Genomic DNA, 24,534 nt, shown 5'->3' on the forward strand with positions numbered 1-24,534 from the left:
CGGTACCACAGTTTATACTTGGGAGCGAGCTTTTGGCACGCTAACGATACCGCAACTTTAAGTTAGTGTCAGTTATAAAATTCAGCAAAAGCTTACATCTCATTTTTTAGTACCGCTTATTTACTATTGTTGAAAAAAAAACCTCTACCAAACGGCACTCGTTTACAAATGAATAAACTTTTGTCAAGTATGAAGCCAAAATAATATACAGTGAAGAATATCATGGAAACAAATTAAAATTAGGTCCTGCCACATGCATGGACCCTTCCATTATGAGAGAGTAGTCTGTGAAGAAACTTCTCGTTAGCTAAGCATCTGCATCACTGTTGCTTCAGACCAACACCTTAAGATAACAGTACCCTGTAAACCAGGCAACTAGCAAAAACTCAGAACAACAGCATTTGCATCCAACATCTGGCGTGTAAACGGGTTTAATTTCTCCTGGTTAGGCTACGAAAAGTGCAAAACTGGAAGCTATCGAACAAGACAAAAACCATATCTAGATACAGATCTTACGTTCCCACACAAATTATGACACATATATACAAGAGGATAGAACTGCTTTGATATGGTATTGGATGATAGTTTAGTTGATGAATTTATCTGGGGTCAAGTCAGAGGCGGCCCTGGGGTGGGGCAACACGGTCGGTCGTCCCGGGCCCCCAAATCCCCAGGGCCCCAAATTTTTTAAAAAAATATTGATTTTATTATATTAATATAAACGCAAAAAATCAATTAAAAACTAACAATTCTTCACATATTTTAACTAAAAAACTAATAAAAGGAAATTTTTTAATTTTAAAATAAATAAAAAAGAAAATACGGCCCCTTTTCTAGAGCTCGCCCGGGGCCCCTATAAACTCAGGTACGCCACTGGGTCAAGTTGCATGGACTCGGAAGATTCTGAGTTCAATTTTCATGCACACTCATTATAAGCAATATTATTGTGGCTAGACATTGAGATTTGACCCAACTTACCATAAAGTCATGTGAGAAATTTATGTGCGCGTGAGTTTTATATGTGACATGAGTTTAGGTTCATATAAGATGTTTAAAGGACTAACATGTCGTTCTCGGTTTTAAAAAGTAGTATTGGACCATCAAACCTGCGCAATTAATAACAAAAGGGCATGGCGGCACTAGCTGATAAATCTATTACTCGACTTTGATAAGGACTCATCACTCAATCTACACCGAACCAAACCCTAGCTTATAAATATCGCTGATCATAGCTTGTGTTCATCCATACCCCAGCAATCGCAACTTGAACTTTTTCAAGCCTTTCTCCTTCTTGGGTTTCCTTCTGTTTCTTAAATTTTTCCAAGAAATTAACAAGGAAAATTAGAGTAAAATGGCGACTTCGCGCATAGCAAGGTTCATTACAGAGGTGGCTCCACCACAATATGTTAGTGTGATGAGGTGCAGGGCCTCTAAGATGTTAGATACAATCAATGAGGAGGATAGAGATGTCGGAAATGATATTGCAGCTTCAACTCCTAAATCACCTTCTTCCCTTTCTCCTTCCTTATCATCTGCCAGTGCTACTGCTACTAGTATTACTTCTACTGTTGCTGCTGCTGCTGTCGGTGCGAGACGCTCCAGGTACTTGTTCAAAGAGGTTCAAACATCCTTCTCCGTCTTTGAAAGCTAAAAGCCATGCCTGCAGTCAGTTGTGAATTCCAACTCAGGAAATTGAGGAGCCTCCTCCAGCATATTTATTCCATTAAGTCTATCTTGTATATATCCCCCAGTTAGAGCAACCACAATGGTAAAATTTTGTTGGGTCAACAAAAATGTATGATATTTTGTATTTTGTTGATGTGGTTATATTAGAATACGTGTTTTGCTGATGTGGTTGTATTGAGATTTTGTGTTTTGGTATAGTTTTGTTGGAGACAACATGGAGACATGGAATGTTATTGGCCTCCATGTTGGGTGGGAAGGAATAATATATAAGAATTTATGTTTTGCTGATGTGACTATATTGTAATACGTGTTTGGCTTAACTTTTTGTATGATAGATGTGATATTTTTGTTGACCCAGTAAAAATGTCTTATTACATTTGCTCTAAATATATCTCAGTGATTGCGTGTGAGAGTTGAAACTTGACCATCTCAATCAAAATTTGTTTGTTGACAATATTTTAAACCCTAAATCTTAAATATTAATTTTTTTAAAACCGAGGATTCCTCAATCTAACATATTACACTACCAAACAATTAGGCAAGCTCCAAACTAGGGCCACTAACTCAATCCGCTCCATACTGATGATAAATATGGCCAAACACAAACTTGTACGGAGAGAATGAGACCGATACCCACAAAGAAGAGTTAAATCTAAAACACATGCATATATTTTTTTTTAGGCATTCAGTTTAGCCTCATATATATATTATATAGTAACTCTCCATCTATATTCATCCACTTATTTTATTTTATTTTTTTGTAACCGCCAAGCCTTGATCCAAAGTGCACCGGTCCATGTCATTGAAGGAACAATAATGTAGTTGCATTATTGTTTCAAAACATAAATAAATAATGTAGTTGCATTATTGTTAGGTTCTTGTCTATTTCATCCTTGATAGATTCCAACCTAGTTGTTGTTTTTTTACTATCAATTATGGACATTATTTTATCGATCAACAGGATAAAATTCAATTGACGGCAAATAAAGAATAGAAAAGGACAAAACTTTTCAGGTAAACTTGTAATTAGAACCAGAGCTTGAAAGAGATATCTCTGAATAATCTTTGGGAATGTTTCCACATAAACGAAATCAATCAGCTTTTCAAATGTTTCCACGTATGTCTTACTCAGTCGATTGTCAATTAAATCACCTCTTATTGATTAAATCAACTATTTGTGAATAAATATTATCACATGCACCAACTATACGCACCAATTTTGCGCGTTTGAAATCTAATGAATGTAATAAAGCACAATAAATGAGAACCACACATTTACAATGAAACCCACTGTATCCATTATTAAAAGACAAGTATACAAAGTTAATGTGTATAATTGGTGGATTTGAGGGCTCCCCAATTCCTTAGAGTCTACAATTCATATCCAATGATGAAGAAAAAATCATATAAATTTTAAAAATGAAAAAACAAAAATGTGATGTGAGAAATCATTGGATTTCAATTATAAACTCTACAATTTGAAACTAATTGCGGAGCCCTCTAATTTATAATTGGTGTGCATGTGAGAAATCGATTATTGGTCCATAAGATAATGATGAAAATTTTATAAGTTATCATTAAAGACTACGGTTAGGTAAAAGACAATGGTGGAAATTTTGAAAGTAATGATTAATTAAATCCGAACCACAAAATCATATTCGGGTCCAAATCAACCATTCAGGTTGAACTTTCTCTCCAATCTAATCTCAATCGAGATTTCTGCAATTAAGAAGGAAATATTTTCCATTTCCGTCACAGATTTATCCGACTTCATGAGGTTCTTTTGCGATTCAACGGTCACGTTCGCTCCGTCATCGCACGCGGAGTTTCCTTTTATCGATCAGCCTTGATTTTGTTTCCTAATTTTTGGTTGAAGCTCTTGATTTGTATAAGTTTGGAACGGAATTTGGTTGTGAAGATGAGGGTAATCAAGTCCCAGGTATGGCAGCCGTGCAAGAAGAAGAGATTTTGATCGATAGTGATTAAATATAACAGATATACTAAAGCCAAGATTTGAGAGGAATTGATCGGTAATGGCGTCTCGTTCGAGCAATACCACAGGGAGCAGGACACGTGTGGGGAAGTACGAGCTGGGAAGGACACTGGGAGAAGGGACCTTTGCCAAGGTCAAATTCGCTCGCAACTGCGATACTGAAGAGCATGTCGCAATCAAGATTCTCGATAAAGAGAAACTCCTCAAGCACAAGATGATCACCCAGGTGATTCACTGTCAAATTGTTTAATTAGGATTCAGAACATTTTGAATGATCGGGAGAGCTTTTAATTCCCTTGAGGGAATAAGAATAAAAACAAATCTGAATTGTGATTGAGCTTTTATTGGAACTAAGAATATACTGATCAATATGTTTTTTGATTAGTGTTTTTGAACTAGATGCTTTTCCACTAAGTTTACAATGATTCTATTTGAAGTTAAAGTTCTATGTAATTGATGTCATGCTGTTTGGTTGTTTTGGGAAAATAGGGTGATGTGGTTTGTCTTTCAAGGAAAAGGTAGGTTAAATAATTTTAGGAGGTGACTTGAGTTTATTACCACAATATTATTTGGTTCAGTCAACTGGAATGACATAATATTTAGCTTACTTGATTTTGCTTTCCTTTTCTTTGGATCATCTTTATTTTACTGTTTGGATTTTAAATTTTTATAAAATTGTCTTCATTCATGATTGACATTAAAAGACTTATCATTTTCTCTTCACCGAATGTCCTATGGTTATTTTCTTTGGCCCTTTGCAGATTAAACGTGAGATTTCAACTATGAAACTGATTAGGCATCCAAATGTCATCCGCATGTATGAGGTTAGAAGGCCATTGCCGATTGCTCCTATTTCTTCGTGTGGTGGCTCTAAATGTGATTCTTCTGCGTGGACTGAAAGAATAAATTAAGCAGCACTTTTTTGGTTACTTCTGCATTTTTAAGTGACTTCCAGCAGCTTTCTTGGTGCAGGTGATGGCCAGCAAGACAAAAATATACATTGTTCTAGAATTTGTGACTGGTGGGGAACTTTTTGACAAAATTGTAAGTTGAATCAAGTTTTTGTTTGGGAATTGCTATGCCTAAATTATTGTGCATGATCAGTTAATGGAGCCATATCTTATTATGATTTTTGTACTGTGTTTCTTGAGCTAGGCAAGTAAAGGGAGGTTGAAAGAAGATGAAGCAAGAAAGTACTTTCAGCAGCTTATTTGCGCTGTTGATTATTGCCATAGCAGAGGGGCATTCCATAGGGACTTGAAGGTTTAAGATCTTTTACTACTTTCCTTCTAATTCCTTTGCTTATAATGAATGATACCTGTAAAGGTGATGGAATAATTTGTTACCTTTTAAATATGAATAATAAATCATCTGCAATGTAAAACTGAAGTATTGTTGTGGATTGTGTTTTATGAATTACAGCCAGAAAATTTGCTGCTGGATGCTAACGGAGTCCTTAAAGTCTCAGATTTTGGGTTGAGTGCACTACCTCAGCAAGTTCGAGTGAGTATACTTGAACAAGCCAAGATTCAGTTACATTATAATATTAGTTTTATCTATCAACCACTTCTGTTTTGCACTTCACCTACGGCACTGCTTTGGTGAATTATCAGGCTGATGAACATAACTTGGTTATTAAGGCTTCATGATTTATTATCTTCATATTTAGGAAGATGGATTACTTCATACAACCTGTGGAACGCCAAATTATGTTGCTCCTGAGGTATATTAACTTTGGATTAAGTTAACTCCTTTTCCTTTCCTGCTTCGCTCACTATTTGTATAACTTTCAAGGTGATAAACAATAAAGGCTATGATGGAGCTAAGGCAGATCTGTGGTCATGCGGGGTGATTCTTTTTGTCTTAATGGCAGGTTACTTGCCTTTTGAAGATAATAACCTCATGTCATTATATAAAAAGGTAATCATATCTTTCCTTCTTTCAATATTTGCACTTTGCCAAATAATTTGCAACTTGTTTATGTGTCCATGATTCATTTACTGTTCCCATTGTTTTTCCCCGCCAAAAAAAAATTATCCTTAAAAAAATGAAACAAATAAAATTTTCACAATAAGGACTTGCCTAGTTGGTCAATGTATTTTTTGTTGACAGAATTGAGTGGCAGTCCTACAGTCTCCCCTCTTCTAAGGCTTCACTATGTTACTCCATTTTCTACTAATTTATTCACTAAAAAAGAAAAGAAAAGCAGTCAATTGGTTATTTGTTTTCTTTTCTTGTCTAAAGGTATTGATTAAGATCCTATTTTGAAAGATATAGTGTTCACATTTGTGATATATATTATATGGTTGCAGATAAATAAGGCTGACTTCTCATGTCCTCCTTGGTTCTCATCAAGTGCAAAGAAACTAATCAAAAGAATCTTGGACCCTAATCCAGTGAGGGTATGCATTTTCCATTTTTCCTTCACTTCAAAGGCATATTCTGTCTGTCTGTCTCTCTCTCTAAAAATGCATTTATTTTCTGAAAAGGGTTAATGACGATGATTACTTTTGTTCGTAAGTTGCATCAGACTTGATTATTGTCCTTTTTTTTTCTGATGTATGCAATAGCGGATTACAATCGCGGAGGTTATGGAGAATGAGTGGTTCAAGAAAGGATATAAACCACCTACTTTTGAACAAGCAGATGTTAGTCTCGATGATGTGAATGCTATCTTCAATGAATCATGGGTAAGATTATTGGGTTTAATTTTTATTATGAATCTATGATTGCAACCCAATTTTGATACTTCGTGACTTTGTATCAAGTTGTGGCTATATTATATCTGATGTCCATCTTGGTTAACAGGACTCTGGAAACCTTGTTGTAGAAAGGCGAGAAGAAGTGCCTATGGGCCCCATTGTCCCTGTGACTATGAATGCCTTTGAACTCATCTCCACATCTAAGGGCCTCAATCTTAGTAGTCTTTTTGAGAAGCAAATGGTGTGTATTGTTATTTTATCAGAATTTGGTCAATTGGCTCCATGAATATTTTTAGCCATTCAGGTAGCGCACATTCAAGTTGCATTGTTGGTATTGCATGCTACATTTTAAGGCACTTGTCAATTGTAGTCATTGATAAGGATTTTTAAACTTTTAACCTTAGAACCTGATAATTTTTGCATCACAGAGAATGAGACATTCTGTTTAAACTTGCAACGTTTATAGTTTTAGCGGCCCACTTCTCTACATATGACACTTTCATTTGCATGAAATTTACGACCGACATTTACATTTCTGAATAGGGACTTGTTAAACGGGAGACTAGATTCACATCCAGATGTCCTGCAAATGAAATAATCTCAAAAATAGAGGAAGCTGCAGTGCCTTTGGGCTTCGATGTAAAGAAAAACAACTTCAAGGTTCACCACAATCTCTCTCTCTCTCTCCATCTTTGATTCCCTGTTTTTTTTGCCCTTTTTCTTCAAGACTTGTTGATAGATTAAAGGAATATATTCTCGTTACTTGTTAGGAACATAATGTAAAATAAGAATGATGCTATGTGAAGAATTTTGTCTTCCTGTGCTAAAATCTTGTGATATTTTATTTCTTTCCTCTTGTTGCTTACCTACAGAAATGCTGAAAGATTGGGATAACCTTATTCTCTTAACTCGTAATTGAAATGGCTCATCTACCACTGTTCCTGATATCTTATGCATATACAAGTAACTCCAGTATATGACTAGTAATCGAATTTCAAGTTACTCTTTCATGCATTAATAATATTGCCTGTCTTGTCAATCTTATTAGTTGAAGCTTCAGGGGGAGAAAACTGGACGTAAAGGTCATTTATCAGTTGCAACAGAAGTACGTTCTCTTCACCTTCATCTTCATGAAATCCATATTACCACAAAGAAATTATTTTGAAGCAATTGAACTATGTTTTGACGTAATTCCTTTTCTTGCAGATATTTCAGGTGGCCCCTTCCCTTTACATGGTTGAGCTTCGCAAGTCTGGAGGAGATACACTTGAATTTCACAAGGTAGGTGGCATTTGCGTTTTTTTAGGTATGAAATGCTTTCCTGTGGACAAGACAAGAGTTATAACTGATATGGTTATACCTTATTGTTCTCTTCTTCTTCTTCTTCTTCTTTTTCTTCTTCTTCTTTTTTCTTTTTTTTTTTTTAAAAAAAAACTTTGATCTCTTTGCCTGGGCTACACCTTATTGGTGCTCCTTAATGAAAATTTCTTCTTCAAAAAGACCTAATTTATATACTTGGTGTTTTAGGGGTTGGGCAAAGCTTAGTTTATTCTGCTTTCTGGAATCAGCTTAGGGGCTCTGGAGTATGACCAAAGTACTTTATATACTTTAGGTCTAGCAAGCATGGTCGATCCTTGAGTTATTACCTGTAACCTAACATTTTTTTTATTAGCTTTCTTTCTGTATGGTCCTCCTAAGATTTGAACTGCTGAATTATAGTTCTACAATAACCTCTCAACTGGGCTGAAGGATATTGTTTGGAAATCAGCTGATGAAACAAAAGAAGAAAATGGAGAGGCTGGTTAGTATTCATTAACAAGAACATCTCTATTTTTTAGTAGTACATGCTATTTGTTTAATGAGTTCCTTTCAAAGAAAATCCTGTTTATTCAAACAAATATTCAATATGCAGTAGTAGACCAGCTAATGGATTTCCATACCTTGCAATGCATTCCATATCATGATTTTGCTTTGTAATGCATTCCATATCTTGAAAAATGTATCATGTCATACAGTGGCAGTTACATATCATATCTTTTGCCGGATATATATTTAATTGCTTCTAGATCTCTTTTTTTTTTAATAAATCTGACGATTGGGATTGACCATTTTACTAATTTGCAGAACCCTAATTTTTAGTTTAGGCAGCTTTATGTTGACAGATTTATATACTTCTTATGTGGTCCTTGTAATAGGGCATCAGAACATTATTCCTTGTCCTTTTCTTTTGACAGGCACATCGGCATAATTCTCCTGGGGGGCTCAAACATTGTCACATTCAGACATCTAAAAGATTGTTATGTAACATATTGGGTACAGCTTCCTTTGTTGCGTGTTCATCTTCTTGAAAAAAAGTTGCTTATATAGCTTGGATTTCATTTAATTTGATTTTCCTTCTTCATGAGAGGTGGTTTGGCTTTGTTTACATTGGTTCATAATGTACACACAACTCATTTGCAACAGAACATTTACAATTACATTTCATTGCTTTGCTTTCCAGTAGGGAAGTCATCTTCTTGTTGCTAGCTACCTAGCTCTCTTTTGGGTGAAAAGAATCCCGTCCAATGTTGGTTGGGAGTTCGATTCTAAATTGACGCAACTATTTATAAATGGTTTGTGTTGGGTCTTGACTCAATTAACCATCAGGCGGGTTTTTGCATGCCTAGCTCCACTTGAGTTTTGGGCGTAATGGGCTGTCCAAAGAACTCGTGTACTGAATCGTTCTCAATTAAAAAAATGCGAATTGGTGTGTCTTAGGGTGCTTGTTAAAGAACAATTTTGAACTACACAAGTAAGATGAAAGTGAAAATTGTGAAAGAAGAGACTCAATAGACATAATTGCATGTGGCAAAAAAAAAATAACGAGCAATAGCTTGGTTGGTTACCTCTTCGAATTTAAGGATTAAAGGTATTTAAAAGTCAAAGTTCGTATCTAGTTTCTCATGAGTTTACTCGTTCCGTGAGCCTAACAACTCCCTTATGAGGAGTTTCGGCCCAATTATCCACATGAGTTTCGGTCTAGTGTAAAACCCATGTGTCGTGGTACAGGTTGTGACCGTCAGACCCGGATTTAAAACTCACAAAATGATTGTTGGGCTGAGGCCTTTCTTTCTTGGTTAAATTTTTTTTGTTTGAATGTGACATGTATCTAGACTATATAGTATATACTTCCCTAGAAAGTGGTTAGAGCACTCATTACCATCCCCCCAAACAAATCATCTCTGGCGGCTAATAACATTTTTAACACTTAATAGAAGCCATTACCACCGTCCATGCTTAAGAAGCACCCCTAAATTATATTTAAAATCGTCCAAAAGTGTGCTACCCTTTTTAAGTTTTCATCAAGCCCCCTCATTCGATTGGATATTCCAGTATTCAGTGAACCGGATCCTTGACCCAGAGAATCCCATATCCACTACGAACAGTACATACTTCCCCCACTCCCGTTTTCTCTCCTCTCCTTGGAATTTTTACTCAGTGAAGAATATGAGAGAAGAAGTCATCAGCTCTGGCGGGACTTTGGATCCCACTCCGGCTGCAAGGTACCGAACCATCCTTCTTTCCCTCACCTATGCTCCTTCATTCTTGATCTCAATTTAGGGTTTTAATGGTGGGATATCGTGGATTGTGTTGTATATTATTAGTTCTGCTGGGGCATCCTCGCCTGCTGTCCCAACAAATATTGGCAGTATAGATTGGTCTGGTCATGGACATACCTCTAAGGCAGCTTCTCTCTCTTGTGTTGGTTCTCAACCCCCATGGAATTCCTTCGGCACAAGTGTTGGGGGTTATGAACGTGGATCATCAAGACCTTCCTGTAGGCCCTGGGAAAGAGGGGATCTGTTGAGGCGTTTGTCCACCTTCAAGCCTTCGAATTGGTTTGGAAAGCCAAAGGTACGAAATTTTTTTCGCTTGCCGTGAACTCTGTGTTGCTAGTTTATATATTGTGATTGCTGTGGAAAAAATATACATGTTGTCGTTTGAGATTCTCTCTCCTTGTGGAAGTTATGAAATTTGCAGTTTCACCATTAAGTCATAGTACTTTGCTAAATTATCAGGGATTCGTTTCTATTGCGGAATGAACTATGTCTGTGACTATACATGTTTGTGGTTTTTTTTGCACATTTGTTGTCCTTGTCTGGATGCTGAAGGTCTGAAGCCTTAACCAGCCCTTTCTGAGCTGTCTGAATCTGGCATTGGTCAGTGAATCGAAAGGCTGATTGGACCCATGGTCATCAATTCAGTGGTGGTTGGGATCACCTGTTAGACTGGTGAGATCATGACAGTTATATAATATCAAAAACTAAGTTTCCAAGATCTGACAATAATTAACAAAAGATCCTAAAAACTGTGGTGAAAATGAGTAATTAGTAATATTTTAGAAAGTAAATGAGATAATAGTTTGTCGGAAAGAAAAACAGATAGTGATAAAGGAGCTGCAAAGAAAACGAAGACAGGGACGCCAATTTATTAAGCAGTATGAGATATATCAATTACAGATGAGAGAGGAAGGGAAATATGAGGAGCTTTCCTCTCGGGCAAGTCTGGATCCCCAAACACATGCTATGCTGCTTGGGATTCTGCTTCAACTGTTGGTCGTGACTTTCTGGTAGGGCATGAAAGTTGTCATTTCTTTTGCTACATTGTCATGAGCATTGAGCAAGAAGGAGATTTTCGACTTGCCAATTCTTTATTCTTTTAGTTCCCTAACCCCCTATCCCATATTCAATGCTGAATTGTGTAATATAGGGGGATTAAAGTATAAAAAAAAAGAAAAAAAAGAGAAGCATATTAAGCAATATGCTGTATTGTTGATGCAAATTCTCTCATGCTCTTTTATCTTCTGATGCTTTCTAACATGTGAGTTCGTAGGAATATGCTGCACCAAGGAATTGGTAAGTAACTGGTATCCTTTAAGCTAACATTTCCATTTCGAACTAGATTGAAACTGGAATAATGTTATCATAATGTTTTTACCTTGCGCTTATACTAGTACAATAAGCTTAAGTCAGTTGAAGTCCTGCAATTGCTGTTTTTTGTTTCAGGTTGCTAGCTCATTGGCTTGTGCTCAGAGAGGTTGGGTGAATGCGGATGCTGATAAAATTGCTTGTGAATCATGTGGTGCACACTTGAGTTTTGTTCTGCTGCCATCCTGGAAACTTGCTGAAGGTTAGCCGCTTAACCAGAGTCCATTAATCTCACCGCTCTCTAAGGGCTTCTTAAATTGTGTACTGTTGATTTCGTATCTAGCAATGAAGTACTTTTGAGTTTTGATTAAGGAAAGTGATGAAAGACCTGTAGCTAAAGCTAGGAGGTTGTGTACCCTGAAAAAAGGATTTGTTATAAAGTATTCTACAGGAAGTGAAAGAAGGATTAAACACGTAGGAGCAAGAAGGGAAAGTTTTGTGTGTATATGTGAAGACTAGCAACTTTAGACTCTGCCTCTTTTACAGGTCTATTGTCTTCCACATGTAGCAAAGAGGGTAGTATCTGAAATTTTATATTGGGATAGGTAAAAAAAAATAGAATTGTTACATCCTAAAATTTTAAGTTCTCCCATATTCATCGTTTTTTAAATCAAGAAAAGGACCTTATTCGGTTAACTTAATTGGCAAAAGTAATTGAATACTAGAATGTTAACCTTTTGTTGAATGTACATTGATGTAGTTCTATCTTTGGTTTCGATAGTAACTGGATATTACGTTTAGGAGAATACTACATACTGGATGTGTAACATGTGTTGTTAAGTTGTTGAATATTAATTTGAAGGGGGAGAGGGGTGTCCACTTTGTGTATCTGGTTGACCAGTTCTTTAATGTTATGACGGAGTTGTTGCCTAAAATATGAAGGGATTTGTTTCAGTGTGTTGCCATCTTGTCAAATACTTCTTGATTGTATTATCTCTTGAAGATTTGTTTATCATTTAAGTATTTAACTAATTAACTGTACCATTGGCTAACACTAGATATCAATATTGATTACCAAAACTACCTCATGTTGTGCTATGAATGCATTATTACTATTTTGTGACATTTCGAGGATCGGAACAGTCTGCAAACTGGGAGCTGGTTAGTTTTTAAAATTTTAGTCAACTGCAGTTAAGCCATTGATTTCCTCATGACATCATGGTCACGAGTCAATGACAAATTATAGAAAATAGGAAAAGTGTCAAATAATAGTTTCTTTGCTCCATATTGGCAATTGTTTCAAATTAATGAAACAATATCAAGTTGGTAAGCAAGTATGTATAGTTGAGTTACTTTTTTCTCCACATATCAATGATTTTAACATGTCCTAGACCATCAAGAGCCAGGCCAGCAGAGGTACTCAGTTCTCTATTCACCCTTTTAAACGGACCCTTCTGGTTTGGTTTTAAATCATTGCTAATTTGCCCAAAATTTGTTGCTTGTGTTGATGATGTGCTCATATTCTTTTTGTGAAGGTTCAGCATTTTTTTCCTTCTCTTACTACTTAAGTTTCTTGATTGTCTCCTTGGTTAAAGTTGAAAATGCCAGTGAAGCCTTTGCCAAGCTGCTGGATGGTGGTCATAAAGTCACCTGCCCTTGGAGAGGTAATAGTTGTCCTGAAAGCTTGGTGCAATTCCCACCAACACCTCAGTCTGCACTGATTGGGGGATATAAGGATAGATGTGACGGACTTCTACAGTTTCAGTGTCTCCCTATTATGGCTGCATCTGCGATTGAGCAGATGCGAGTTTTTCGGGACTCACAGATGGAGCATTTTCTGTCTCAGACTGGGGGAGTTGATTTTAAAACTGATAGCATATCAGAAATAGAGATCTTTCGAGATGCTTCATTCTATATTTATTTATGTGTAAGATATATTTATTTGCTTGTTCTATTTGTCAATTGCATCATTCTGCTTAGTTGCTTTCTGATCATGGATTTCCCATTTATACCTCCATCTTGGCAGGCTCAGAAGCTTATAAGTCTGTGTGGATGGGAACCAAGATGGCTTCCTAATGTTCAAGACTGTGAAGAGCATTCTGCTCAGTCGGCTAGAAATGGATGTTCTGTTGGCCCCACCCTGGGTCGGGTCCGTATTTCACAGGATCCTGGATCAAGCAAGAACGCACTTTCTGCTTCAGCCCCAAAAGACACTGGAAAGAATAAAATACTAGCTGCGGAGTCTAGATGTGAACAGAGATCGCCTCTTTTAGATTGTAGTTTGTGTGGGGCTACTGTGAGAATATTGGATTTCTTAACCGTTCCTCGTCCCGCTCGTTTTGCTCCCAGCAACATTGATATTCCTGAGACGAGCAAAAAAATGGGATTGACACGTGGAGCAAGTGCAGCCAGTGGAATTAGTGGTTGGGTTGCTGCTGATAATACAGAGAAAGAACAGACTGAGGACCATGATGAAGTTGCAACAACAGAAGAGGGAAGATTGTTGCAGAACTCAGTGATTGATTTAAATCTTACAATGGCTGGGGGTCTATCTTTTACACAGGTTGACAGGACTGCACAAATGAATACTAATGATGCGGACATGGGAAGGGGTCTAATTATTGGCCAGCTTGCTGGCAGTGAGGTTGGTGATCGTGCAGCTTCGTATGAGTCTCGGGGTCCTAGCTCCCTTAAGCGAAGCCTTGAAATTGGTGACAGCTCGGATGATAGACCACACTTGAGGATGCAACAGGCTGATAGTGTTGAAGGGACGTTAATTGATCGTGATGGAGATGAAATTACAGATGGCAGACAGTATCCAGCTGGGCCATCAAAACGTTTTCGTGAATCTGACATTTTTGATACCTATTGTTCGCCATATGCAAGAGACTCTTCTGGCGTGGGTCCTAGCCATTCAGTGGGTATTGAAACTTATACAGATGGAAACAAAGCTGGTTCAAGCCGACAGGGAAATGACCATCTGATAGGAGTCCCATCAGCAAGAGATTCTACACGGGCATCTTCTGTTATTGCAATGGATACTGTCTATCACAGTGAAAATGATGACTCTATGGATAGTGTTGAAAATTATCCTGCAGATGCTGATGATGTTCAATTTCCTTCCTCCAGTACATATGGGAATCTGGAAGTGTATGAGACATCAGAATTGAATTACAGTAATCAAGCTCAGCGGAACATAGGTTTTCGACCACCTGTAGAATTAGTTCGTGGGGAGATGGGTGTTAGTAGTACAAATGACGGTGAAGAAGTTCTGAATGCTGAAACTGTGACAGTTCAAGCTAGAGAAGGGATTAGTTTTGGAATCAGTGGAGGAAGTGTTGGAATGTGTGCCAGCCATGAAGCTGAAATTCATGGGGCGGATGCTTCTGTGTATAGAGTGCATAGTGTTGTTGGCGATCTGGAACCCAGAGTGGATGATGTTGACAATCAGGGTCAGACTGGTGAATCTGCTTCAGTTCCTGGGTTAATGGATGAATTTGTTCCTTATGAAACAAGCCGAGGAGATCCCCATGGTGACAACCAGGAAATGTTGTCTCATTCCATAAGAAGGGCTGATAGTGGCTCAAAAATTGATGGTGTTTGCAAGGCAGAGTCTATTGAGAGTGGTGAAAAGATAAGTCAAAGCTGCAAGTTAGGCCTTGATAACCGCGCTCATCCTTCTCTTTCTTGCAATGCTATGGTTGACTCTGGTCATGAAACGACCAACAAAGAGGTTGCAAAGGCTGGAAAGTCATCATCCACCAATAACTGTGGATACCTACCATCGGAATACGCGATAGGTAGTCCATTTTACCTGTTTGGTTGCTCTAATGTATGATTGTTCGAGTATTAATTCGAGAATGAAAGTCTGGTCTTCTAACAAGCTTAAGCTTCAGAAAAAGATGGTGAAAGATTCACTTTCTTTTTAGCTTAAGCTTTGGGAAAAATGGTGTTTGTATGGTATCAGAGTCTTCAAGACATAGTTTACGGATTACAGTAACTTTGCCCATTCGAATTTTCATCTTTTTGATGCTTCAACCCATAATGGGAACAATATTCTGCTATTCAGTAATTCATTTAATTTTAGTATGCATGCAGATCAACTTTGCATCATACAATATGTTCTCTGAATTTCAATACATCTTTAACATCGGTCTTATTAGTCTGAGGTGAACCAGTGCAGTTTAGTGGTGGCCTGCGTGAAATTATTGTACATCGAGTTCCTTGTGTTTATGCAGGACATTACCCCTTTTTTTTATATTAAAGTCTCTCTCCCTTGATGAGTGAAGAAACTTGCATGCTGTCTTGACCCATATCCTTTCTTCTCCTAATTGGCATAAAAAGAAAACGAAAAACATTGTCCATGTAGGATTCAACCATTGGCACTTAATATTCTTGTTTCTTAGCATTATAAATGAGTGTTATCTATATATCCTACTTCTAACACATTTTTTGACATGTTATTAACATGATTCGATTAAACAGAGCCACCAAAAGGGGAAAGCAATTATGAAGAACCCATAGAATTTGATCCTATTGTCCATCACAACCAGTTCTGCCCCTGGGTGAATGGAAACGTTGCTGCTGCTGGGTGCAGCAACTCTGTTCCCAGCACTAGCACTGATGCTGTTGCACTTTGTGGATGGCAACTGACCTTGGATGCATTGGATGCTTTGAGATCCCTAGGGCACATCCCACTAATGACAGTACCGTCTGAGTCAGCTGCATCCTTGTGCAAGGTTTGTTGTTCCCCCTTAATGGGATATCTTCTATTAGTGTCCTGTATACAAACTTTGTTTTTTCATTGTCTTGCTTTCTGAGCAGCTCTTTCCTTGTCTAGTTCTCTTTTGTCGGAGTATCGTTGTCAACAAATGAATATTATTTGTTGAATCATTTTAGCATTTTGTTTGTGTTTCTTGATTCATTATTAAGTCAAGAAATCACAACTTGATGGGAGTTACTTAATTTATACATAACTAGGGATCCTTATCAGGTATTGGCTAGTAATCTCGCAATTGATTTCTTATGACGGGGTGAATTACGCTGATGGTTGTGTTTGTTATTCCTTGAACATTATTTTTGTAGTCGTTCAGGGTATATATCGAAGTTATTGGTGATAGATGGTATTATCCAACCTGCTATGGCTTCTTTTTAATACAATTCTTGCCATACACATGCTAAACAAAAAAAGTGTCATCCCGCCCGCCCGCGTTTGAATGGTGGATTATATGTTTAAAAAGTTGTTACTATCTGTCATTTTTTGTTTCGATCATCCAAAGCTATGATGTCCCCTTCTTTTCTTCGTTTTATGTAGATCAGCATGAGTTTCTTTTTACAGGATGATCACCTTTGGTCCTTTTAATTTACACATTTTATGTTTATCTGCATGAATTTCCTTTTGCAGGGTGACCACGGGCCTCCTGTTCAGAAACACAGTTGATGACACTCCATGAGCAAAAGCTAAGGACATCATTAATATTCAAGCTCAATAGAAGGTACTTACGATAATTGGCAAAATGGCTTTAATAAACATTGCGAAGGGAGTATATGCATCTCTTTTCAAGAAATTCTTCTGCCATAGTTAAAAGGAAAGGCATGCTGCTTTTTATTGTTTCTCTCTTTTGCAAGTCAACATATGAATCTCATCATGCGAACGTGTTTTCTCTATGCAAGTGCATTTAACTCTTATTACAATCACATTGATTTACTATGATGTGTGCGGGTTCTTACGTTGAGGTTTCCACCGGTTAGCCAACCCAACCCCAATTACATGAGGTCAAGGGTTCAAACCTCCTGCCTCCCTCAATAACTTGCCCACAAAAAGAAAAGGTGCTGGTTCCTAAGTTAGGGGTCACAACTTACTAGGTTTAGTGGGTTTCCCAATCATTTTTATGACATAGGGTATGTTTGGTAAAGCGTATAAGCTAGCGTAGATCACTTTACCAAACGCACCAAGTTAATATAGACCGTTCTACCAACAGCACCATATACGCTCAAAAATATAAGCTCTACCACCCTATAGTTAGGTAGTTTTAACCTTTACGACCTTTATTCTGTTGGGTGTTGGATCCACTACAGGGTTGATTGTGTGCTACTTGTGTCTCACTTAGATACATGTGTAGAATGTGTTTGCTCCAAAATATTTAGGATATTGCCTGCTCGACATGATATGAAACCCTTTTCACTATGGTGGTTCTAGTGCATACTGCATACAAAGGCAGAAGGTTTATGAAGATTCTACATGCAATATCATAAGATGGGCAACATTTTTTAACAAGCAGTAATAGAATCTTGTGAGTTCCTATGCTGTCAGGAATTTGGGATGTGGTTCAGGGAGTTCCTTTTTTTTTCTTCTTTTTTAATTTCTTATTGGTTTTTCTAGTGGCTTTGAGTTCTTCATTTCTGTACTGACAAATTTCCTGAGTCGTACCACTGGCCCTAGTTCTTGCGTCATTGGTCCAACTAAGTAAATCACGGGCCTTGAATTCGTCTTCTTTATCTTACTACAGAGAATATTTGTCTTCTACATACACAAGATCACTTCCATGGTGGTTAGCCAACTAATTCCCTACATAAATGCAGGCTGATGAAATATGTCTTGTTTAAATTTTGGTTTCCATAAATAATTGCAGCACCATTAGTCATGTCCAGTCATTGTCTTGACTATGATTAGAAGTCCAAATATGAAAAGCTGTGCCTATGTTCCAAATGTTAGTACTTCTGAGAAATTATAATTGGCGTTTATGTCAAAATTGTGCAGGATCAGAAGGAAATCAGATCTTTGAAGCACATCGCAAGATGTATGCTTTGTTATGAGAACTGCTATAGGTCGAAGTTGTGGCTTCCTTGTCAATTATATAATGTCAAGGTAAATTATGTTAGTAGTGAAATATAGTCGTGTTACCCTTCAGCACTAACATACTCGACTTTTGAATGTTTTTCTATTTACTTCCTGTCGAGTGGTGTTTAGAATACAGAGTAGTACTTTCCAGTCGGTGATGAGAGTACAGAACTGCCAAGGAAGTATAAATTTTATTCTTGCTGCAGCTTTAGTTTGTTTTTCGGAATGGGAACTATAATTATTGTCCCGGTTAATATTACATATTCATTGTAGGATTCTGAGCTTTTGGGTTAGTAATTTGTTACTCTCTAGCAATCAGAAGCTGATTGTAGACGGATAATTATTCATGTAGACAGGAAGAACATCTGTACTTTTTCCAAAAGAAACTTTGGTTGAAATTTAGGTGTTTCTTTATGTTTTTTGTACGTACATATTCATTTTAGTTGCTTATATGTATGGCAAAGAGGCCCTGGAGAGTCCTTGGCCCATGCAATCACTTCGTCCACAGATACTAACCTCATCGGCTGTCTCTCTATGTTCGGAATTTATCTCTATCACATAAGAACTCATAACTTCATCTTCCTCTTGATCCCTTTCTTGCTCTGGCATTGCACAATTATCATCACACACTCCTGTAGCCTCTGTTTCTTGACAGAGTGAAGAGACAGGTGATGCAGGGGAGTTGAGTTCTACATCATCCCCAGATACTTTGAAGCTTCCATACGAATTCGGTTTAATACTAATGGTTTAGAGGGAAGAATTCCTTCGTGAAAATCCGTCATAGGAACTTCTAAAGAAGTTGGATTCACTCTCCACGTATTGGTTTTCCATAGTTGAATGAGGATTGCATTGAAAACTGGCATGGCTTGTTTGTTTGGCTCAATTCAGCTGAGAAGAAAACCAAGATAGAAGGAATGAAAAAATGGGTTCAGCAAAGAAACTGAAGTTTATATTGACAGGGTAACATGGGTTCAACAAAGAAACTGAAGTGTATATTGACAGAGGGTGGTAAAAGATGGGGCATAATTTGGTTCAATTAGGTCAATTCTTGGAATAAGTTGTGAATAGTGAGAGGGAGAAGTATGGATTTAGCCCCTGTATTTTGGATTTTGGATCAAAAAAGCTCCTGAACTTTTTTTTGGATCAAACAAGCCCTTACACTTTGGATTTCAGATTCCGTTAGCCCTTATGATCAATTCCTGTTAAATGTTGTTGACATGGCAAAAAAAATAATATAATTTATATCTTAAAAAAAATTAAAATGATGTGTAATATACTAATATGTGAAAGATAATGACATGGCAATAGAAAACCCATGGTCAAAAATCTCAAGTTGCTCAACCTTTTGTTCTACTATTCATCTTCAAAGGCAGAGCAAAATCAATCTCCGCTGGCTCCTCCATTTTGAAAACCCTTTGTTTTCTACCAATCTGCAAAATCAATCTCCACCCTCCTACACTGCTTGCAATGATTTGGGGATTTGATGGCAGGATTTTATTTGGGTTTCAATTTCTCACCAAACCCTAGATCTACATCATCTTGGAGATCCAGGTTCACATGATTTTTTAAAGCATAAGTTCTTGATTTTTGTGATAAACCACGGTTGTCTACAGCAAAAATTGAAAGAAGGTGGGACTCTTCAACAACAATTCAAAGAGGTTTGCCGGAGATGGATCTTAGCTTGGGGCTATTAGAGGCCTCTAATAGTGTGATGTTCTTACTTGCTTGGCTTGGGGCTTGGCTTCCTGGCTCTAAGTCAATTGAAGCAAGAAGATAGAAGGTGGGACTCTTAGCTTCCTGGCCCTAAATCAATTGAATCTGAGGATTGCAGGAGATGGAGCTTTCCCCAGAGAAGACGATTCTCATTTTTTAGATTTTTCTTAATTATTCATTATTTGATTATTTTAAATCAGCAATTAAAAATCACATGTGTCCCCATTTCATTGGTCAATGCCACATTTATGCCATGTCAATAATTATTATAAAATAAAATAAATACATGATATATATATATATATATATAACGGCCACGTCAGCATTTTTTAACAGATCTTTGACAGAAGGGTTAACATGTTCTATTCTTGTAAGTGTGAGGGTTTATTTGATCCAAAAAAAAGTTCAAGAGTTTATTTGATCTAAAATGCAAAGTACAGGGTTAAATCCATACTTATCCCTAACGAGAGTGGTCAGGTCAGAGTTTAAAGTCTCCCTTCTTATCTTTGTTGTTGCTCTTTTGGGCTGGGCCGGCTCTCTTTTTCCTTGGTTGGGGCGGAGTTAGGGCTCTGTTGAAATTTATCATACAAGAAGGCGAAAGTTTCAGAACGTTTGTTTGCCGTCGAACGAGTTCCATAGATACACCGACGAGCGTAGAGAACGAGGCCACCGCAGCACACTTCGGCGCCAAGCGCGACAAAGGTGAAACCCTAACGCTAGCCTCTAGGAAAAAAAACACCGCTTGCTTGTGTTGATTTTTGTTTGATCGAAATGGGTGGTGATTCTGATACCCGGAAAATTCGAAACATATGTATTCTGGCTCATGTTGATCATGGTAAAACCACGCTTGCTGACCATCTTATTGCCGCCTCTGGTGGTGGAGTACTTCATCCAAAGCTAGCTGGTAGGCTTAGATACATGGATTATCTTGATGAAGAGCAAAGGCGGGCAATTACAATGAAGAGCTCTTCCATTGCTCTTCAGTTTAGAGACCATTATGTTAACCTTATAGACTCCCCTGGGCACATGGACTTCTGTAGCGAGGTGTCTACTGCAGCTCGATTGAGTGATGGGGCATTAGTTTTGGTTGATTCTGTTGAGGGTGTCCACATTCAGACGCATGCAGTGCTGCGTCAGGCTTGGATTGAGAAGCTTACACCTTGCTTAGTGTTGAACAAGGTTGATAGGTTGATTTGTGAGTTGAAGTTGAGTCCCATGGAAGCCTATACTCGGTTATTGAGGATTGTTCATGAGGTGAATGGGATTATGAGTGGGTATAAATCGGAGAAGTATCTGTCTGACGTTGATTCTATACTTGCCGGCCCTTCGGAGGAGGCAGGTGATGAGAATCTTGAATTGATAGAGGATGACGAGGAAGATACATTTCAACCACAGAAGGGAAATGTCGCATTTGTATGTGCATTAGATGGGTGGGGTTTTAGCATTAGTCAGTTTGCTGAATTCTATGCTTCAAAACTCGGAGCAAGCTCAATGGCACTACAAAAGGCCTTATGGGGTCCTCGGTATTTCAATTCAAAAACCAAGATGATTATGGGCAAAAAGGGGATGGAAGGAGGGAGTAAGGCTCGGCCTATGTTTGTCCAGTTTGTGCTTGAGCCTCTCTGGCAGGTTTACTTGTCTGCCTCAGAGGCTGACGGTAATAAAGGGTTGCTGGAGAAAGTCATTAAGTCATTTAATTTGTCCATACCCCCTCGTGAACTTCAAAACAAGGATCCAAAAGCTGTGCTTCAATCTGTCATGAGCCGCTGGCTTCCTTTGTCAGATGCAATTTTATCAATGGTGGTGAAGTGTATGCCAGATCCAATTGCTGCCCAATCCTCTCGGATTACACGTTTGCTTCCAAAGAGAGAAGTTTTGTATAAAGTCGACAATGAGATTGATACTAAGGTGCTTGCAGAGGCTGATCTTGTTAGGTCGTCAGTTGAGGTGTGTGATTCGAATCCTGAAGCTCCATGTGTCGCTTTCGTGTCAAAGATGTTTGCTGTCCCAATGAAAATGCTTCCTCAAAGGGGTGCAAATGGGGAGCTTTTGAACAATTTGTCTGAGGAATGTGGGAAGGGCGAATCAGATGAGTGCTTTCTTGCATTTGCTAGAATTTTTAGCGGGGTTCTTCGTTCGGGACAAAGGATTTTTGTGCTATCAGCTTTGTACGATCCACTGATAGGGGAATCGGAGCACAAGCATCTGCAGGAGGCTGAGTTGCACTCCCTGTATCTAATGATGGGTCAAGGGTTAAAACCAGTGGGCTCTGCCAGCGCAGGGAATGTTGTGGCAATCCGAGGCCTGGGCCAGCATATATTGAAAAGTGCGACTCTTTCGTCCACCAGAAACTGCTGGCCTTTCTCAAGTATGGTTTTCCAAGTTGCACCTACTCTAAGAGTTGCAATTGAGCCCTCTGATCCAGCAGATATGGGTGCTTTGATGAAAGGATTGATACTTTTGAACCGGGCTGATCCTTTTGTAGAGGTCACTGTTTCTTCAAGAGGGGAACATGTGCTTGCTGCTGCTGGAGAGGTTCATTTGGACAGATGCGTAAAGGATCTGAAGGACAGATTTGCAAAGGTAAACTTGGAAGTCTCTCCACCTCTCGTGTTCTATAGAGAGACCATTGAAGGTGAGGCATCCAATCCGGTAGAGAATTTGAAATTGCTAAGCAATAGCTTGGATTATGTTGAGAAGATCACGCCAAATGGGAGATGTGTTGTTCGAGTACGAGTCATAAAGCTACCACCTATGCTAACAAAGGTGCTTGATGAAAGTGCTGATTTACTTGGTGATATAATTGGTAGTAAGTTGGGGCAGACCTATAAAAGCTTAGCTACCCAGAGATCAAGCATTATGGAAGCTGAAGATCCATTGGAGTCATTCAAAAAAAGCATAATGGATTCTTTGGAAAACGATATTATATCCATCTCCAGGAATGAAGAGGACAAAGACTGGGCTGAAAAGCTTAAAACTAATTGGCAAAAACACCTTAAAAGGATGTGGTCACTAGGTCCAGGACATGTTGGACCTAATGTCCTTTTTACCCCAGAATGCAGAATGAAGAATTCTGATTCCTCTGTTCTTATAGGAGGTTCCCCTTATGTATCTGAGAGATTGGGCTTTGTTGATAGTTCTAGTAGTGGGGATACATGTGCTGAGACATCTTCACAAGGAAGTCGAGCATTATACATGGAAGCAGAGTCTCTCAAGAGCAGTTTAGTGTCTGGATTTCAACTAGCTACAGCGGCTGGTCCGTTATGTGATGAACCCATGTGGGGAGTGGCCTTTGTTGTTGAGGCTTACATTTCTCCCTCTGCTGGCCAGCAGCCGGATGAATCTGAATCAAACCCAACACCCGAGCAATATGGCATCTTCACTGGTCAGGTTATGACAGCTGTCAAGGATGCCTGTAGAGCAGCTGTACTTCAGAAGAAACCCCGACTGGTCGAAGCCATGTATTTTTGTGAGTTGAACAGCCCAACTGAACATTTGGGCTCTATGTACGCTGTACTTTCTCGTAGGAGGGCTCGAATTTTGAAGGAGGAAATGCAGGAAGGGTCTCCACTATTCACTGTTCATGCATATTTGCCAGTTTCTGAAAGCTTTGGTTTTGCTGATGAGCTTAGGAGATGGACTTCTGGCGCTGCAAGTGCCCTTCTTGTGCTTAGTCACTGGGAAGCACTTTCTGAGGATCCTTTCTTTGTGCCCAAAACAGAAGAGGAGATTGAAGAGTTTGGAGATGGTTCTAGTGTTCTTCCAAACACAGCAAGAAAGCTCATTGATGCTGTAAGGCGGCGTAAAGGCCTCCCAGTGGAAGAAAAAGTAGTTCAGCATGCGACTAAGCAAAGGACCCTGGCTCGTAAAGTTTAGAAATTATTGTACTGTTGTATCTTTGAGTTAAGGAAATTGTATGATAACTCGATTTTGTCATTGATAATGGTTAAAAAGGCGTTGGTCATATTCAGTTTCAAGAATAATAAATTAACGTGTATACAGTTCTTTTTTGCTCAAATGCAATGTGATTTGTGAATATCATTTGTCAAAGTTTTGAGCGGATGTCCTATAGATTTGCAAGATGTAGCATCATAGGGAAGGTAGAGGTTTTTGTTGAGACAAAACCCTTTTGCCGTTGAATTTGGTTCTGTCGTTCGATTCCACTAATGTATCTGTTATTTTCAGACTGGAAGCGGGAAGACTCGCACAATACCCCAGAAATCCAATCTGCTTAAAACAATAGACATTATTTTTCTTATATTAGGGAGAAATGTTAACCAGAGGATTTATCTTATAATCAGCTTAAAACAATAGACATTATTTTTCTAGGTTGTCAATGGTCACTAGATGTGCTTCTCTGATGACAGCGCTCGCCCAGGCGTCGCCTTGCGCATGGTTCAGGCGCAGAGGCTGCGCCTTTTGTGCCTTCGACAATTATGGAACTTTGTTTTTCTCTGTTTACCGGATGTCTTTCCTTGGACACTAATGACATTTGGCTAGAATAATTGAACTTGCTTCTTAAGTTCATAGTATGTTTGGGTTTTCCTTGACATTTACCACAAAATGCTGGCTGCTATTTTTCATGGTAAGGTGTGCATATCTGATACATAATTAGGGGATTCTTCATCGAGGGAAGACCTTCTTCCCCCAATTTTTCAATCTCTCTGCTTAGTCATCTGCTCGGTCTTTCAG

The 24,534-nt window shown here is 38.4% G+C and overlaps 4 protein-coding genes across 5 annotated transcripts; all 4 read left to right on the forward strand.

The window, feature by feature from the left end:
* Window positions 1-1,259: 1,259 nt before the first annotated feature.
* Window positions 1,260-1,729, forward strand: LOC120013048. Its single transcript, XM_038864662.1, has one exon. It carries the CDS (start codon window positions 1,352-1,354, stop codon window positions 1,649-1,651), a length of 300 nt encoding a protein of 99 aa, XP_038720590.1. The 5' UTR covers window positions 1,260-1,351; the 3' UTR covers window positions 1,652-1,729.
* Window positions 1,730-3,322: 1,593 nt separating this feature from the next.
* Window positions 3,323-8,892, forward strand: LOC120013047 (CBL-interacting serine/threonine-protein kinase 23-like). Of its 2 annotated transcripts, XR_005471339.1 has the most exons (16): window positions 3,323-3,905; window positions 4,441-4,503; window positions 4,652-4,723; window positions 4,835-4,942; window positions 5,102-5,182; window positions 5,349-5,402; window positions 5,474-5,599; window positions 5,992-6,081; window positions 6,250-6,369; window positions 6,488-6,622; window positions 6,925-7,041; window positions 7,430-7,486; window positions 7,588-7,662; window positions 7,909-8,019; window positions 8,101-8,182; window positions 8,616-8,892. XR_005471339.1 is itself a non-coding variant. In XM_038864660.1 (15 exons), exons 1-15 carry the CDS (start codon window positions 3,720-3,722, stop codon window positions 8,627-8,629), a joined length of 1,380 nt encoding a protein of 459 aa, XP_038720588.1. In that variant the 5' UTR covers window positions 3,324-3,719; the 3' UTR covers window positions 8,630-8,892. The 2 variants fall into 2 exon arrangements, 1 of the variants encoding a protein (XP_038720588.1); XM_038864660.1 differs by lacking the exon at window positions 7,909-8,019 and having other exon boundaries at window positions 3,324-3,905.
* A 747-nt stretch (window positions 8,893-9,639) lies between these two features.
* On the forward strand, window positions 9,640-18,547 carry LOC120013043. Its single transcript, XM_038864657.1, has 8 exons — window positions 9,640-9,923; window positions 10,026-10,275; window positions 11,427-11,550; window positions 12,884-13,215; window positions 13,315-15,088; window positions 15,774-16,027; window positions 16,693-16,783; window positions 18,049-18,547. Exons 1-7 carry the CDS (start codon window positions 9,868-9,870, stop codon window positions 16,726-16,728), a joined length of 2,826 nt encoding a protein of 941 aa, XP_038720585.1. The 5' UTR covers window positions 9,640-9,867; the 3' UTR covers window positions 16,729-16,783; window positions 18,049-18,547.
* Window positions 18,548-20,364: 1,817 nt separating this feature from the next.
* Window positions 20,365-23,865, forward strand: LOC120013042 (elongation factor-like GTPase 1). Its single transcript, XM_038864656.1, has one exon. It carries the CDS (start codon window positions 20,614-20,616, stop codon window positions 23,716-23,718), a length of 3,105 nt encoding a protein of 1,034 aa, XP_038720584.1. The 5' UTR covers window positions 20,365-20,613; the 3' UTR covers window positions 23,719-23,865.
* The last annotated feature ends 669 nt before the right edge of the window (window positions 23,866-24,534 follow it).

This window comes from Tripterygium wilfordii, chromosome 13, assembly GCF_013401445.1.
Source record: "Tripterygium wilfordii isolate XIE 37 chromosome 13, ASM1340144v1, whole genome shotgun sequence".
NCBI classification, from domain to species: domain Eukaryota; kingdom Viridiplantae; phylum Streptophyta; class Magnoliopsida; order Celastrales; family Celastraceae; genus Tripterygium; species Tripterygium wilfordii.